At 40.4% G+C, this 18,897-nt stretch overlaps 1 protein-coding gene across 7 annotated transcripts in view; it reads left to right on the top strand.

The window, feature by feature from the left end:
* Nucleotides 1-18,897, top strand: part of ULK4 (unc-51 like kinase 4) — a 586,637-nt gene that overhangs the window by 55,379 nt on the left and 512,361 nt on the right. For all 7 annotated transcript variants that reach the window (XR_005791953.1, XM_040479906.1, XM_040479903.1 and 4 more), the window contains one exon: nucleotides 4,369-4,447. Coding sequence is in view for 6 of the 7 variants with exons in the window: in XM_040479906.1 (XP_040335840.1) it covers nucleotides 4,369-4,447 (79 nt within the window). In the remaining variant the exon portion in view is untranslated. The remainder of the gene's footprint in view (nucleotides 1-4,368; nucleotides 4,448-18,897) is intronic.

Genomic DNA, 18,897 nt, shown 5'->3' with positions numbered 1-18,897 from the left:
TTTTTGAGAGAGAGGGAGGGAGAGGGAGGCACGGAGGAGAGGGAGACACAGAACATGAAGCAGGTTCCAGGCTCTGAGCTGTCAGCACAGAGCCTGATGCAGGGCCTGAACTCACGGACCGTGACATCATGACCGGAGCTGAAGTTGGATGCCCAAGTGACTGAGCCACCCAGGCACTGCTGGTTATCATTTAATTATAAATTTGGCTTTCATTTACCAGACCCTTGAGAGAACAGAAAGGTGCGTGTCAGTGTCCAGTCTGCTACATAAAGCAGCAAAATGTCTCCTTGGTTTCACTTTTATTTCTGTCGATTATGATTATGAATGATCGGTGTTTTCAATTTTCATTTGACACATCAGACATACAGAAGTGCTTCTGAGTTTATGAGTATTTAGGTTTTTTTGCTTTATATTTCTTGTTGCACTTTTATAACATAGTATGTTCTGTATAATTTCTGCCTTTGGGGATTCTGTGGATTTATCTTTGTGGTCTAAAAAAAAAGTCATTCTTAAAAATGTTAATGTAGTGGTAATAATAGCTAACCCACACAGCACATATTACATGTCAGACGACATGGTAATTTCTTGGCAAGGATTATCTCCTTTGATTCTCTGAGCACCTTGATTGGGTACATACTGTAGTCAGTCCATCAAAGTAACCAGGGACATGAAGGATGAGTCAGTAATCCAAGGAACTGTCCTTCCTTCTTCCTCATGGTGGGGTCAAGGCTAGGCCCAGCACATTTCATTTCAGGGTGATAAACACCACCCTATACTGCTTCTCATTGAATAAGTGTGGTCACTGTTGGTAGATTGTAGTAAGTTTGGTATATACATTTGTTACTTTGACCTTCATAGTTTTATTATGGATGCTTGTATGTATGTATGTGTTCATGTGGCCTTCTTGCTGTGCTTGGAAGAGAAGCAGGTTGAATTTCCCCACTATTCTTGGGTTAACTTTTAATTCTTTGTTACATGGTGTATAACGATGCCCTTCGTAGGTTGTACTGCTTTTTCTTACAAGGGATCTTTTTCTCAATGATGTTAGCCCTAATTTTTTTTTTTTTTTTGAGATTTATATTGGAAACCCTGTTCCACTTTTGTTTACCATGTACAGTCCTATATTTATCCACTCCTTTTCCACTAACATCTTTAGTTACCTTGTTTTAGGTGTCACTGTCCTATTCATTCAGCAAACGTTTATTGGGGCCTACTTGATGTGAGGTGTACTGTCTTGGGGCTTGCGGGGTTGGGCAAGACAAAGTCTTGCATTTGTGGACCTTCTAGGGTGGTAGGGGACACAGATAATAAACAAGTAAACCCAAGAAGGAACTGGAGCATTTTGGATCTGCTCTAATGTGGTAACAACTAGCTGTATGTGGTTATTAAAGTTTACATTTAAAAGTAATTTAAAAATTTTTTTACTTGTATCAGCCATATTTTAAGTGCTCACTAGTCACATGTATGTGATGGATACTGTATTGAACAGTGTAGATAGGTGATGTGCCTGTCACTGCAGAAAGGTTATTGGTCAGTGCAGATGCTGTCCTGAGTATGGGGACACTTGCGAGGTACAGGGTATTGGGACTCCAGGGGTGCCTGAAATGGTGATATTTAAACAAGGGGCTGATTATGTGAAGAAGCCAGTTTTTTGAGGGCATCATATGTAGATATAGTTGTATGTAAGTATTTGGTATAGACTAAGAAATGTTTTGTTACTTTAAATAGTTGATAGTTTAAAACTATAAGGGTTTTAAGATAGTCTGTTTTTTTTCTTTTTCTGATAGGAGTGGGTTCTGGTGAGATTGGTGAAAACATTTAGCACATTGTAATACATTTTTCTTTTACTTGAATAAATCTTGTAGGCATTATTTAATTTTGTAGAATGCAAAAACAATTTAATGTTTCATGAGTACTTTGGGCTTGTCTTTGAACTAAGATAAAGTAAGTTTTTGCTCTGCGTCCTCTAATTCATTAGTCAGTTTCTGATAATAAGCATTTGTGTTTTAATTGTAAAAAAAATTCAGAAGTTAATCCATCTTTCCCTTGAAATTTTACACGTTTGGAAATTGAAGCATAATTGACTTGGCCTTGGTCACAAAATGGGTCGGTGGCAGAGCACTGACTAGATGCTTTTCCTTGTAACTTCTGGTCCAATGTCCTACCAATTTTTTTTTTCTTCCAAATTGATCACTTTTAAAGTATAAGACAATCTCCTCAACACATGGTGTTGGGAAAACCGGATAGCTCCATGGAAAAGAATGAAACTGGACCACTTTCTTATACCGTACACAAAAATAAATTCAAAATGGGTGAATGGTCTAAATGTGAGAACTGAAACCATCAAAATCCTAGAAGAGTGCACAGGCAGTGATGTCTCTGACATTGGGGAAAGCATCATTTTTCTAGATCTGTCTCCTGAGGCAAGGGAAACAGAAGCAAAAATAAACTGTTGGGACTACATCAAAATAAAAGGCAACCTGTGGAATGGATAGAAGATATTTGCAAATGACATATCAGTATCAGTATCCAAAATAATATAAAGAACTTCTACAACTCAACACCCAGAAAACAAATAATCCAATTATTTGTGGGCAGAAGACATGAACAGACATTGCTCCAGAGAAGACATCCACATGGCCAACAGACCTATGAAAAGATGTTCAACATCACTCATCATCAGGGAAATGCAAATCAAAACTACGAGATATCAACTCACACCTATCAGAATGGCTTAAAATAAAAAACACAAGAAACAACAGGTATTGACGAGGATGTGGAGAAGAAGGAAGCCCTGTACACCGTTGGGAATGCAAACTGGTGCAGCCACTGTGGAAAACAGTATGGAGGTTCCTCAAAAATTGAAAACAGGACTACCCCACGATCCAGTAATCACACTAGTGGGTATTTATGCAAAGAATAACACTAATTCAGAGGGATACGCACACCCCTATGTTCATAGCAGCATTATTTGCAATAGCTGAATTATGGAGGCAGCCCAAGTGTGCATACATAGGTGAATGGGTAAAAAAGATGTGGTATATATTCACAATGGCATATTACTCAGCCATAAAAAGAATGAAATCTTGCCATTTGCAACAGCATGGATGGAGCTAGAGTATAATGCTAGGGAAATAAGCCAGAGAAAGGTAAATATCATATGATTTCACTTGTATGTGGAATTTTAAGAAACAAATGAGCAAAGAAAAAAGACAAACCAAGAAACAGACTCTTAAACTGTAGAGAACAAATTGATGGTTAGTTGAGTGGGGAGTTGGGTGGGGAGATGGGTGAAATAGTGGGTGGGGATTAAGGAGTGCACTTGTCATGATGGGCAGTGGGTGATTTATGGAATTGTTGAGTTACTGTTGTATACCTGAAACTTCCATAATGTTGACTAAGGGATTAAAATTTAAAAAGCAGTATACTCTTTTTATTTAGAGGCAGAATACTAATCATACAAATAACCTAGGACTTTTTCAGTTTGTATATGGTTAAGACATGTGAATGGCTAATTCAAGAAGCGTTGAAATCCGTTAGAATTATGTCTGTATGTTAGAGTTCTGACAACATAAACACTTTCCTATGGCTCTTCTCTCAGTGTGATTTGTTTCCCTCCATGGGTCCTGTGTAGCTTAAGAACCAGAAAAGCAGAGGTTCTCTGGCTGACATGAACACTGATTAGCCCAGAGAATGTGCAAGCATCAATAAGAATATGGTTCTCAAAAAAAAAAAAAAGGAAAAAATACGGTTCTTACCAACTCACACATTCAACCATTTTTTCCGAATTAAAAAAATCTTATGACTAATTTTCTCCATGAAATAAAATTTTCCACCTGAAAATCATATTTAATAATTTATCAACCTTATTTTCTGTTGGATAATGAAACAGAAACTTCACTAAAACTAGTAGTTTTTGGGACAATATGTATATGATCCATGATTATAAAAATTACTGTAGAAGTGGATATATAAATGTTTAACTGTTCTGATATTTTATCTCTTATGTATACAATCATTGGCCTAACAAGTAGAACATAACCTTCAGCCAAATACTGCTCTACTCAGAAATAAAATGGTTAATTACATTTTCCTTCTCCCCTCTGGTTAAGGCCTTACAAAATTTTTATTTTGCATTCTCTAGTAAAGCACAACTTGTTCAGCTTTAGTCACATCACAACCGGTTCTGCAGAGGGCATTGCTGTTCATGTTTCCTGTACGTGAGCGTGCGTTTCTTGGGGCCATATTCACGGGAGAGTACGTGCCTACCCCAGCACATCCCATTTTTATTTTATGTTAATGCTCATAATTGTGTGATGTTACTTGGTTTCCTAGTTCTCCTCAGACCTTATTTTTCTCCATTTACAGACGGGCCAAGGTTGCTCGGGTGATTGGTTTACTGGCCTCACACACAACTGAGCTCCAGGAAAATACACCTGTTACTGAGGTAAGTCTCTTTTATTACTGAAATGTTATGAATGGCAAAAAAAAAAAAAAAAAAAAAAAGATCATTTCTGATTTTGTGATTTAGAACATGCAACTTTCGTTGACCTTCACGTAAGTTTTTCTTTGTGGAGTTGTGGCATTTGTAAAATAGGCTCAGTAGGCTCTTAGGCTTAAACACAGCCACACATTTGCAACCTGTTCTGTTATTAAAGGTGATATGGCAGAGTTAAAATGCTTATAGGCTCTCTTCATTATTATTTCAGTAATTTTTGGAGAAGGTTTATTTCATTGCTAGTTTCCTTGTAGTCTCTCTAACATCTTATTATACCTAATTTATTTCCTAGTGAAGCACAGCTCGTATTTCAGATTAAACTCCTTTTTACCCTGAAGTTAGTATTTTCATCCTCATCAGTTGTCAGTTGTTTCTGACTGTGACCCCAGTATTTAGTGGACGTGCATACTTGGAAGATATTTTGAAGTGTACACCATTTCTTTCGAGTACTGATACTGGGAAGCATCTCTTAATCAGTAAATTCAAGTCCCACTAAGTGAAATCTGTTGCACTGCCTTTTTGAGTGTCCGTTTCCCCTTGGATTGGGGAGTGTCAAGAGTTGAAATAGGTGAAAAGAACCAAGGCTTTTAGGGGCAAGGTTAAGAACTCCTGAAGGGGGGCACCTGGGTGGCACAGTCGGTTAAGCGTCCGACTTCAGCCAGGTCACGATCTCGCGGTCCGTGAGTTCGAGCCCCGCGTCAGGCTCTGGGCTGATGGCTCGGAGCCTGGAGCCTGTTTCCGATTCTGTGTCTCCCTCTCTCTCTGCCCCTCCCCCATTCATGCTCTGTCTCTCTCTGTCCCAAAAATAAATAAAAAAACGGAGAAAAAAAAATTAAAAAAAAAAAAAGAACTCCTGAAGGAAAGAGAAAGTGTGAAAGAGAGGGGATCTTGTAGAGCCAGAACCTGGTAGTATGGTATTTGAGACTTTAAGAGGAATTGTTGAGCCAAGTATTGTCCAATAGAACTTCCTGTAGCGATGAAAAATGTTCTGTAACTGTGCTGTCTGGTACCTCAGCCAGTTGCTGGGATGGCATCCCAGTTAGCCCTCTTCTGAGTAGATACAAATGGGCCGTTCATTTAAGGTCACTGGATTTCCTTTGCTTCAGTTCCATCCCCATTTGCTGCAAATTGTGAGATCTCTGAGCTACTAAAGGAAATGGCACTAAGTCTAACCCTTTTTCTTGTTTTCTGGGACCAGTGTGACCCCTGATGGTACCTAACTTGGTTATCAGAGAGGAATAAACTAGACTTTTAATCTAAAATACCAAGCAGCTAGGGCAATATCACTCATCACAGAGGCTTAGTAGCTCAAAAGTTGGAGGGTGGCTTCTCATGACTCAGAACAAGGGTTTCCAATGAAATAGAGTGGCTGTAGGAGTTGAAAGAGAAGTTAAAGAAAAATTCTAAGACCTGTTCGTGACATTCTAGAGGGCTGGGTAATCAAAACTGGCAGTCAGTGCTCAGGAGCAGCGTGCCATGAAGAGTGAGCCCCGAAGGTATAAAATATGACTGTCATATAGGTGCTGTAATAAGTAGGATGAGTATCTTAGAAGTGGAGTGAGTGGATTTGAAGATCAGGGAGGCGCCTGGGTGGCTCAGTCAGTGAAGTGTCCAACTCTTGGTTTTGGCTCAGGTCATGATCTTATGGTTCGTGAGTTTGAGCCCTGCGTCAGGCTCCTCGCTGACAGTGCAGAGCCTGTTTAGGATTCTCTTGCTCTCCCTTTCTCTCTGCCCCTCCTCCACTTGCTCTGTTTCTCTCTCAAAAATAAACAAACTCTGAAGATCAGCTGGAAGAATTCTCTTAGGATTCAGAAGAAAAAAAGAAAGGTTAAAAATTACGAACTTAGGGGCGCCTGGGTGGCGCAGTCGGTTAAGCGTCCGACTTCAGCCAGGTCACGATCTCACAGTCCGTGAGTTCGAGCCCCGCGTCAGGCTCTGGGCTGATGGCTCAGAGCCTGGAGCCTGTTTCCGATTCTGTGTCTCCCTCTCTCTCTGCCCCTCCCCCGTTCATGCTCTGTCTCTCTCTGTCCCAAAAATAAATAAACGTTGAAAAAAAAAATTAAAAAAAAAATTACGAACTTAAAGCATGAAAGATAGTTCTGGAGGATCTGGTCTGTCCAGTATGGCAGGCACTAGCCTTTGAAAAGCAGGTGGTCTGGGGGCACCTGGGTGGCTCAGTTGGTTAAAACTGGTGTCTGACTTCAGCTTAGGTCATGATCTCAAGATTTGTGGGTTCAAGCCCCATATCAGACTCTGCGCGGACAGCTCAGAGCCTGGAGCCTGCTTCAGATTCTGTGTCTCCCTTTCTCTCTGCCTCTCCTGCTCTCACTGTTGACACACACACACACACTCACACTCTCTCTCTCTCAAAAATAAATAAACATTAAAAAAAATTAAAAAAAGTAATCTGAATTGAGATGAACTTCAAGTAGAGAACACATACCAGATTTTGAAGACTCCATATGAAAAAAGAAAAAAGCATCTCACCTGTACATTTTTTATAGACTACATTTTCAAATGACTGAATATTATTTGGATAAAAATATTATTTGGTTATTTTTGATAATGTATTTTTATGCAGATAATATTTTTGGATACATTTGGATGGATAAATTATTACCGTTAATTTCACTTTTTTCTTTTTTGATATGGTTCCTAGAAAATTTTAAATCAGGTTTGTGGCTTGAATTGTATTCCTATGGACAGCACTTGTCAAAGATAAACATAATGGGATTTCCAGAAGAAGAGATCAAAGCAAACATTCATGAAAGAAATAATAGAAGAAAATTTCACCCTGAGCTGAAAAAAGACTCAATCTTTAGATGAAAGGTTTCACCAAATGTCAGGCAAGATGCTGAAAAAAGACCCATAATTAGTCCTATCCTGGTGAAATTTGTAATTATAAAGAGTAAAAGAAAACCAAAACCTAGGTTATAAACAAAAGTGAATTAGACTTGCATATAATTTATTTGTACCACTATTTCAGCTGAAGATCGCAGTGGAATTAGACCAACACTAAGAAAGCGGTAGAAAAAGAACACTTATGGGATCGTGTGACCTTAAATTTCTCTGTACAGCCATCCTGTTGTTTGATTTTTGAGGACAAAAGACTTTTTCAGAAATTCAGAGACTCCATCTTAATTTCACCCACATTTCTAAAAAATTGTACTTGAGCAAGCTGCTTGAGTAGCTGTCTGTAAACAAATGTTAAGGTAACAGAAAGAAGCAGCAAATATAGACAGTGACTCCATTAGTATCTAAGTCCAAATAGTAGCTGTTAATGTTGTGACATGTGACCTGGAAAGAATGGATTCTTTAGAAAGAATATATATATATATAATGTTAAAAAATGAACAGTAGTATGGAAGTAAATTCTACATCGCTTTAGAAGATCTGGAAGGGTAGAGGAGAAGGGAATAGGAAAGAAAAAGGCAAATTCGTTGTTCTTTTACTATTTGAACATTTATTGAGTGTCTACTATGGGTGTGGTAGTGTGTTATGTGCAGGAAGACCATTATTCCAGGCACGTTCTTCTTCCAGAAGAAATTCAGCTACTATTTTCTATTTATTTTGTATTGATTTAACTATAAATATTTACTATATAAATACTATTTTGTATTTATTTATTTTAGAGAGAGAGCATGAGTGGGGAAGGACAGAGAGGGTGAGAGAATCCCAAGCAGGCTCCTCACTGCCCAGCACGGCACTCGATCTAAAGAATTATGAGATCGTGATCTAAGCTGAAACCAAGAGTCAGACGCTTAACCGACTGAGCCACCCAGGCGTCCCTGATACTCTTTTTTTCCTTGTATTGATACTCTTTTATTCCTTGTTTAACAAATATTTGTTGGTGTCTGTGTACAAAGTACAGACTAGGTACCAGGGTATAGTGCTGAGCAAGAGAAATAAAAATCTGTTTCGATGGAGTGTGTGTTCTAGTGTGAGGAGAGAGAGCAGATATCTAGTTTAGGTGCTAATAGATGCAGCGGAAAAGCTAAAGGAGGATAGTGGGGTCTGGGAAGGATGAGGTGATGGTGGCACTATTTCAGATGGGTTGGCCAGAGAAAGCCTGGGGTGGGAACATCCAGGAAGAGACCTGAAGGGTTTGAGGGAGCACGTCCCTCGGCTGGGTGAGCCGCACGTGCAAAGGGCTGGAGATCAGAGGAGCGGTTGGCATGTTTCGAGGAACAGCATGGAGGTGATGCAGCTGGAACTGAGCAAGAGGAAGACGCCTGGCAGGAGATGGGGTTAGTGAAGTCTCCAGGGGCGAGGTCATCCCAAGCCTTGTCGTAAGCCCTACTCCGATTTGGGAGTTGATTCTGAATGAGAGGGGAAGCCACTGGAGGATATGAGCAGAGAGCCTCCATGTAGCTTGTATCTGAAGAGAATCACTCTGTCTTTACAAGGACAGGGGCAAGGTCGAATCAGAGAAAGCACTTTAAGAGCCTGTGCTATGTAGTAGTTCAGATGGTGATGGTGGCTTGGATGGACTAGGTTCATAGTGGTAGATGCTGTAAAAAAAACAATGATCTCAATCTGGATATGTGCTGTCTTTTGAGATTTCAAAATACTGAGGCATCAGAGAATTGCAAGTCAAAACCAACGTGAAATATCAAGACAGTCACCAGGTTGGCAAAAATTAAAAAGCCTCAGTCCTAAATGTTGGTGAAAGTACTGAGCAGAAGGAAGGCTTCTGTGCTGCTGGTGGGGATGTAAATGGGCACAGCCACTCTGGAAGACTGCTGGGTGATCATCTTCAAGAACTGAGTACATCTCAGGGCACCTGGGTGGCTCAGTCGGTCAAGCGTCTCACTTCGGCTCAGGTCATGATCTCACAGCCCGTGGGTTTGAGCCCCACATTGAGTTCTGTGCCGGTAGTTCAGAGCCTGGAGCCTGCTTGGGATTCTGTGTCTCCTCCTCTCTCTTCACTTCCCTTGTTGTCTGTCGCTCTGTCTCAAAAATAAAGATTAAAAAAAAAAAAACAAAAAACTGAGCACATCTTTCCTCTGTAAGCCAGCATCTCCTCCTTTGTCACCCAGGGTACCAAATGACACACGAGAATGTGTATGACCGGCATGATTTGTAATAGCCCTAAATTTGAAATAACTCCCGTGTCTGTCAACAGTAGAACAAAGCGTGTCACCCTCACAGAGTGGAATACTAAATAGCGTGAATAGTGAGCCACAGCATTGGGCGGCAAGCCTGAATGAATCTCCTAGGCATAGACAGTTGTCCTAGATATCAGTAGGATGTTTTCTGGGAAAGACCGATCTGTAGACTCAGAAACGTCCTGAGGGTGAGAAGGTTCTTGTTTAGAGGGTCAGTTCCCCCTTCGTTGTGGACACCCTGAAGGAGAGGTGTGTGTGTAGGTAGCCTTTCTGGAAGGTGTGCAGGTGAGGGGGTGCCTTGGGGCAGAGTCTGGGAAGATCGAATGGAGGCCAAGGCTAGTGCTGAGAGGTTGCCCACGCCCGGCTGGCATCTTTGTGCGCGGGGCTCCTGGTGGCCATGATTCCAGGAAGTATGTTCTGCCGTAGGAATTCCCGTCGGTCTGGGCAGAAGGCCTCTGCGGTGACCAGGGACCTGTCAGTCACCCTGGGCGATGTGCTCGGCTCACACCCTGGCCCCAGGCCTGTGGCCTGTCCCCGCTGGCAGTTGTCGTCGGTGCTGTCACCGAGACCGTCGGATCGGGCGGTTCTTGAACGAGTTCTTGAACTGGTCTCTGTGCAGACTCAGGGTGTTCATTGGCCAGCGCGTCTGTCTTCAGGGACCGGATACCTTGTGTCTCCCGACTCCTGGTGGCCGTCCCTTATCAGATACCATTGCCTTCTTGATGCTGCCTCCATTGACGGGAGGGGATGGGTGTTAATTCCTGAGGTTCTCGCGTCTTTCCTTGGTGTACTGTTCTTTTCTGGGGGCTGTTGATGTTTTATTAATTTGAAATGGACCTTGGGGAAGATTATACTTACTAAAAAAATGTACTCGTGGGTCATGACATATCTGGGAAACTTCCTAGTTATGCATATTGTGTTGTGAGCTAAGTTCTTCTGGATAATGAGAAGTGCACAGAGTACCTTGGAATTGTGCCAGGTACTCCTGTATGCTGTTACTTCTTACACTTTGTCATTCTGTATTCCTTCCTGCTGTGAGCCGTTGGTTGTCACAATTGAAGCAGCCACTAGAGGGCACTCGAACACTAGAAACCAAGTTTCAGAAGTTTAAGAGTTTATCTCTTAGCCTCAAGAAGCTGGCTTAACGGGTATGCAACACAGTGTTTCATCTTTCCCTGTTTTTTCGGGTTCTTGCTGCAGGGCGTGTGGTTTTATTCCATTAGTGATTGTTGCTGTTTGAGATGAATGCCATGGCAGCCTCTCCAGGAAAGTGCAGTCATTCCAGGGGATTTGAGAGCCCCGTGGCGCCCATCGGTGAAGCTTAGCTTCAGGACTCTTGAGACCAGGTTTCTGTAACACTCACGGTTGTGGGTGTTCCTGGTTTCACGAATAAAATTTTGGCTAGTAGGTTTACTACTGGTGGACCCCCCCCCCCCCCCCCAAAAAAAGAATTGTGGTTGAAGATCTTCTAGGCATTTAGAAAGTATAGAACCTCATTTTATAACCTAGTATTCTGCAGTGCTTGGCCAGCAGAGCAACGAGTGTCTGAGGCACCGAGTCAGCGCTGGAGGATTTAACAAGTCCTTGGAAGAATGGTAGGGAAGTATGGCAGTATCATTGGTTAGAGGGAAGATATGGAGAAATAGCTGCTTTACTATCCTTGTGGTATAATGGAAGTCTCTTTCGTCTCGCGCTTTCACCGATGGCTACAGAGAAGAGCTGGTCGTGGTCTCTTGTGTGTATTTAGAAGCGTTTGTTCCATTCTTTTTCTTTTCTACAGAGATAGGCAACTTCTTAAGCCTCTCCTTCTAGATGACACGCTTACCACCCCGTAATCATTGTGCTGCTTATGTGTAATATTTTTCAGGAAATATTCCTGGTATTGTGCATAGATTTAGTCTTAAGCATGCAGTGTAAGCATATGTTACAGAAAAAGTTGAATATAGAACCCTGAAATTTAGAACTGGAAGGAAAGTTAACAGCCTTTCTAGTTTGACCCCTTCATCAAACATTTTTATAGTGGAAACTTTGAGCATACATCAAAGTAGAGAGACTAGCATAAGGATTTACTGCTCACTTCCGATAATTATCAGCACTTGGCCAATGTTGTTTGTCATCTGTCTCTTCTCTCCCTCCCAGTCTCATTCCCTCTCCTTCCCCTCCCCTTTATGGTCATGTTTGTTTAAAAAAAAATCCCAGATATCATATTTAACTCCTAAGTATTTCAGTATATATAACAGAAAAGGATTTTAAAAAATATTATAATACCAGTATCACACCCAACCAAATCAAGTGTTTTTTTTTTTAATTTTTTTTTTTTTAACGTTTATTTCCGAAGGGGAGAGAGTGTGAGTGGAGAAGGGGCAGAGAGAGAGAGAGACAGAGTGTGAGTGGAGGAGGGGCAGAGAGAGAGTGTGAGTGGAGGAGGGGCAGAGAGAGAGAGACAGAATCCGAAGCAGGCTCCAGGCTCTGAGCTGTCAGCACAGAGCCCCACGTGGGGCTCGAAGTCACAAACGGCAAGATCATGACCTGAGCAGAAGTCAGAGACATTTAGTATCCAGTCAATATTCAGATTGTTTTCTTTTTTCTATATATATATTTTTTTGAAGTAGTGATTAGTAAAATTTTATTGTGCACATACTAAGACAGTTTGTGAACTGGAACACTCAAAACACGGAATGAGGCTCAGAGGTATGCTCTTGTAAAGCAGCTTTTATACTGGGAAGGCAGTGTGTGTGGATTCTTTAAAGTGTTTGGTGATAACATTGGGGTCTTCTTAAAGGGAGTTGGTTAGTGGTTATCCCCCTATCAACTTGGGGGACTGTTTATGTTTCACCTCTGATACCCCGACGAATACGCAAGAAGGGACCGAGGTGAGGTCATCCTTGCTGGTTTTGCAAGATGAGTTAAACGAAGCTTTGCTTATATGACTGACTGGTTTTGTCTGCTCAGGAAATTGTCAAGTCTGGTCTCCGTGTTGGATTTTAACGATTCCCTCTTTTTTGTCGTGCTCTCAGCAGGCCAGAGAGTCCCTCATTCGCTGTTTTCTGTTAGGAGTTGTCAGGCTGGAAAGCCACGTCGTCTCCGTCTTCATCACTTCTGTGGTTGCTGTTGATGTTCTCCCGTGTCCTGATGCTTAAGGATGCCATTTGGTGCGCATGTGGCTGTCAATAGGCATGTGAAACCCTGGAGAGCATGCAACCCACTAGGGAGGTTCATCTGATGGTTGTAAGGAGAACAGTAGCCAAGGACTGAAAAATCCCCCAGAGCAGGGATTCCTAGGAGCCAAGGCTTAATCAACAAAATGGGTCTGTGGGAGAGGTGTCACTTACTTGATGAAAAATTTTATCTGCTCTTTAGGATCCTTTAGATTTTGGGTCACAATTCCTGATTTGTCAACAATGGAAACAATATTTCACCAACTACAGGCCATGCAGCTCCTTGTTGGGCAGTCAGGGCCTCATACCGTTGGAGATAAACCATTTATTTCAGCGTGTACTGCTTGAAGAGCATTTAGGGTATCGTTGAAACCTTTTTCCAGTAATTGCAGAAAAACTAATAAGTGATTTTTTTTTCTAATTCATTAACTCCTTGTTGAAGGAAGAGCATTCTGACAAATGTATAGAAACCAGAGCTTTTTTGAATAATGGGATTTGAAAGCTTATGGGGACGCTCACCTATGAGGACTCACTTGATGTACAAATGATCATAGCTTAGAGCTGGCTAGCATCCAGGGATTCCTGTTTAGTCATTTTAGCTTCAGGACATCCTAACATACAGTGTCCAGACCATCTGGATGGAAACCTTTGTATATCTTATTACCACAGAGAATGAATAACCCGGTATTACTAAGAAAGCCGGAATGTGGATCCCAGAACCCCCAGGTCAGGGACAATGTGGACGTCATGGTTACTCTTTGGTTTGTAGGCATCAGCACATGTCCATCTTGAATGGCTGTGGTTTACATGTGGATAGGAACAGAAAACATTCCTCTGCATTTGGTTTAGCTTGTAATGGGATTATGGAGGCATTCCATTTACCTAGAGTTTTCATTGAACGTCATTTCCTGGGCAGTGTAATCATAGGTATCATTGTCATTGTCTAATTTTAAATCTGTCATTATACATAGGAATCCAGTCTCCTTTATCTGAGTCCAACTAGAGGGTTTGATTACAGAGTGAGTTTGGAACGTGCACCAAATCAGGTCTAGGACCATTAAGGCTCTTCATGCACAGGGACAGGTTATCAGCAATGAGGTTTATAGTGGTTACGGGTCCTCTTTTGGGCTCTGGGGCTTCTGCTCAGTCCCACATTAATTGCTCCTTGCTGTGAGTGGGGGCTGCTGAGTAGAGGTGTCCTGGCCTTTGGGGGTGGGAACCTTGTGCTGGTGGTGCCCTGAGTTTCATGGTGCCTAGAGGACAGGCCCTCCTTTGTCTCCTGCAGCCACACTAGTTACTCCCAGGGAGCCATGGGATCAGAGCCACTCTCCAGATTTTCTTGACGGTCTCCTACATTCATTTTGTAACTTTTCATTGGTCGAGGGTTGAAATAGGGTCTTGCGTTGCATTTAGATAATGTAGACTCTTAAGTCTTAATTTCAAACATTTCCCTATTGTTTTGTTTTGTTTTTTTTTTTTTTACTATCATCCACTAAAGGCAAATTGTCATTTGTTTTAGCCAAAGCTGGAATAGTGGAAATCTTATTCCACCCTTTTGGTGTCATTTAACATGGTCCTTAATCACCTGCATTTCCTGTGAACTGCCATTTTTGATGTATAGCCTTGATTAGATTCAAGTTCAGTTTTATGAGAGGGCGATTGGAATTCCTCACACTTGGTTCTGTGTATTTCCTGTTGCCTCACAGGGAGAGGCAGGCAATGTCTGGTTGCCTCATCGTTGGTGATGTTAGGATTGCTCACTGGTTACAGGTTTTGTCAGCCTTGTCGCAGGGTTGCCCATCTCTCTTTTACTTCATAGTTCTTAGCATCCATTGATCGTTGCTTAAACGCCTTAGTCCTTTAGGGTTGCAAAAATGATGATTTTCACTTATTTACAGTCGGGAGTTTTTCTTAGAGGAGAACTTGCCCATATCAACTACATTATTATCCTAAACTCTAGTTTGTTTAGCAAAGGCAGGATAAGTGATTGTTTCCTTTATAGACTATTTTTCAGAACAATGAGTTGGTGCGTTGGTAATCTTGATGTGGCCAATGAGATTTTCTTTGTATTATTAAGAACTGTGGATTAATATATGTATGTTTATGTATTTCAGTCTTTTGCATTACTAGTCTTTTCGACGCTTTAATTGTAGTAAGTCCAATGGGAACCCTTTTGAGTTTGCTTCTTACTTTTCAACATGACTCTACTATCTCTGATAACTTGCCTGCATTCTGTCAACAAGATTTCACAGGCTTAGCTTGGGAATAACTAAGCCCTAGTTTTGACATCAGTTTTCTAAGGAACTTTGTTTAATTTTGGTTGGAAATGGTACTTAGAGAACAAAGTCTGGGTATGAGTGCTCTTTGCTACCTGGATTATCATTTCTTCTAGAACTTTCCAAGGGTTAGAATTAGGAAATACTATTTCTTAAAATGAAAAATAAGTCCATTCATACTGATCTTTCCAATTTCCAATTTAAATTTGAGTTTTTACCTCTTTAAAATTTTTATTTTTCTTATAAGCTGAAAATCTTGGCTGCTGATGACATTAACATAATTATTTGCTTCAACCTATGGTTTAGAATAGTTTAAAAACAATGCCAATCCAATATTGTTGCTAACAATAAAAATGTGAAGTACAGTTTAAAGTATTTTTGTAGCATTTTGTTTGGTTTTGTTTTTCGTTTTGGTCCTTGGGATATAATTCACTGGATGATGTATACAGCTAAAATACTGAGTTTCAGGTTGACTGAAATAATTCTTTGTTACCGACATGATATATAATCATATATTGTTTTCAATTTGTGTTACATATTTAGGGATTAGGGAGTTAGGGATTACTTTGTGCTTGCTTGCTTGGTTTAAAAATTATAATGCTTTTTATTTAATTGAAGAGTTACAGATATACAGAAATATGTACATAACGTATATATCATGCTCAGTAAATTGTCACAAAATGAAAACCCAGGAAACTCGGACTGGGTTCAGAAATAGAACATTACCAGCACAACAGGAGACTCCTTACACCCTTTACCAATCATTAGTCTCTCCCTTTGTTCTATGGGTGATTACTACCATAATATCTAATACTACGATTATTTTGTCTGCTTTTGAATTATATTTAAAGTATATCATATGACATGTACTCTTTGGTATCTAGCTTTTTTTGTTCCATATTATGTTTGGGGAATCCTTGTTTTAGGAACCTGTAGTTCATTTTCTTCAAATGGATATATCACACCACTGGAGGTGGACCTTTGGGTAGTTTTCCATATTTGGCTGTTATAAGTAATTCTTGGACACTCATTTTGATATAGTTGTGTGAACTTTATGTTGGGTAAACCTAGGAGTTAGAATTGCTTGTCATAGGGTATGCATATGTTCAACATTAGAGGATAGTCTAAATGATTTTCTTAAAAAGTTGTATAAAACGAAAATGAAAGAATTTCTAGTGTTCTGTATTCTCATTAATACTTGGTTTTCGTATAAAATCTCGTTAAATAAGCCTCTACCAGGTTTTTATTTTTAGCGTGAATGAGTGTTGAATTTGATTATAGGACATCTATAGAGGTGATGGCATAGTTTTTCTGTCTCTATTAACAGGAATTATTGGCATTCCTAAAATTAAACCACCTTTGTGTTTTTAGATGAAACTCCACTTGGCTTGTGGAGTTTTTGTTTGTTTTTACAATCCGCTGTTGGTTTTAAGGGGGGGAGGGTGTGCTAATATTTCTTACAGATTTGTCGTCCCGTTTTTATCCCCCATGGCTTTGATTTCTTGAAGAATCCAAGCTACTTGTCTTGTACAATGTTCTACATTCTGGATTCGTCTGTCTGTTTTTTCTGGGTCATCTAGTCCCTAAAGTTCCTGTAAACTGTAAGTTAGGTTGAGAGGCTTGATTAGATTCAGATTAAACTTTGTTTTTGGGTAAAAATTTATCATAGGTGATGTTGGGTGTTTCAGATTTCATCCTACCAGGAAGCAGATAGTGTCAGGTGTCCACGATTAGTTATACTTTGATCACTTGATTAAAGAGGTGAGGCCAAATCTATGCATTCTGGGGTGCATCTTTTTCCTTTGCAGCGTCACTTTAACTGCCATGTTAAATATACAGTAAGAAATAAATTATATGGGTTATAACTGTTTTAACCTTTTCCTAAAATGAAATGCACAATTTTAGTTTATGATGGGTTAATGTATTAGCTGTCATTGATTGCTATTTTCTTTTTCTTTTCAACACATTAATTTACTAAGTTCAGTATGCTATGCAACACTTATTGTCATTACTTTGAAATGAATCTAATTTTCAAAATTTATTTACTTATTTTTTAAGATTTTATTTTTAAGTAATCTGTACACCCAACGTGGGGCTCGAACATATAACTCCAAGGTCAAGAGTCTCATGCTCCACTGACTGAGCCAGCCAGGCTCCTGTATTTTGTTTTTTATGTCTTTTTTTTTTTTTTTTTTTGGTAGGATAATCACATTTTGTGATTTCATTGCTCAACAGAATGATATCTCCCAAGAATTCTTGACTTAAGATTATCAACACTGTGATATTCACCCGTCTACTGAATTGGTTTTACAATTAAATTTTATATTAAGCAGTGGATACATGGTGATTGGAAGCATTATTTAACTTACTTAGTTCTCTCTGAACATCGTGTGCTTTTGGAACTCTAAGCACAGGATGCGATGAACTGCATTTAGAGACAGATCCCACGTGTATTTTAGAGGTTGTGGTATAGAGTGTTGACTTGGAGCCCTTGTTCGGAGTGAAGCGTAGATGATCGCACCACTTCCTCTGCTGTCCCTGGTGGCTTGAGTTGCTGCACAACGACGCACAGTCTGTTCTGTCATGGTCCTAATTTTCCACAATCCTAGTTATTCAACTTAAAACTTCTTTGAAGAACAAAGGATACTTGTTGCACTTTTTGGCTGTATTTTTAAGTGTATTTTACGTACATACACAAAATTGTTTTTCCCCACCTTTTCCGTGTAACATTTACAATTTTTTTCTCATTATAAAAGTAACATCTGGCCTTCTAATTATCACAGTTTAGCTACTTAGATAACCTGAAAGTACTTCAGCAGCAAAACAAAACACCCAAAAAACAAACAAACAACTAGAAATGCGGGGATAAAGTCTTTTACAAAGAGACTTTAAAATAGCCGAATGCACAAGAAAATAAGGGAAATTCTCAAAAGTCAGAAACAGGGACAACTGAAATCTGAAATATTAAGACATTAAGACTGTTTAGAATAAGCGCGTTGGTGGGTTATTCCTGTCAGGTTTTGAGTTGGTACAATTTAAGGATAGAAGATGCAGCCTGAGGTTCTCCTGAACCTCTCCTGAAGCAGTTAGTTGGAGATAGGACCCTAGATGAGCTACCCCTACTAGTGAACGGGGCATTTAGAAGTGGGTGGGGAAGAGCAACCCACCTATCCAAACAGAGAGATAACAAGTTGGTTGATTTTTATCTTCAATTCTAGAAAAGGAGAAAGTGTCTTCCATATAAATTTGGAACCAGTTTCCGGAGTTTCATCATGTTTGGGGTATAAATGTATACTCTTCCAAAATGAAAAATTAACATAAAGATCAGACCTGGGTTGGATGAATCTGGACAGAATATGAAAGCAATTCTGTAGAAGCTGGTGAGGGCACACCATTCAAAGGAGGGAAGCAGGCTATGGGACATGTACTTTTAGTTGGCTTCTTCCCTGCAGGAGTTCGAGTTCATGCAGGGAAGCAGAGTTCAGGTAGGACACGACAGTTTTGCTGGGCCGAGGAACCGAGGCTGGCGTTTGTCATTGCGGGACAGAGTAGAAGAAGAGTAGGGGGGAAATCTTTCAAGAGGAGACCCACAAAATGTGTGTGCCAATTCCACTGTAGTCCTTGGCCAGCTCGGAAGCTGTGCCGGAGCTGAATGATAGTGCATGGAACTAGGCAGAAAGCAGCAGCTGGCAGGTTGAAGAGCAGAAATTTCAGCAGTTGCCCAGTGCTGGGGAGGTAGGCTTTGGGGTCAGGTCCAACCAAGTTAAGAGGGACTTGATAAACACTTGGGGCTTTCCACTGAAATTCCAGAAGGGCTGCCCTTGAGGTCTAAGAACTATGCCTCAGGACTAAAGGAA

This window comes from Herpailurus yagouaroundi, unplaced genomic scaffold, assembly GCF_014898765.1.
Source record: "Herpailurus yagouaroundi ecotype Mexico unplaced genomic scaffold, PumYag 159, whole genome shotgun sequence".
NCBI lineage: Eukaryota > Metazoa > Chordata > Mammalia > Carnivora > Felidae > Herpailurus > Herpailurus yagouaroundi.
This window is presented reverse-complemented; position numbering and strand designations above follow the sequence as displayed.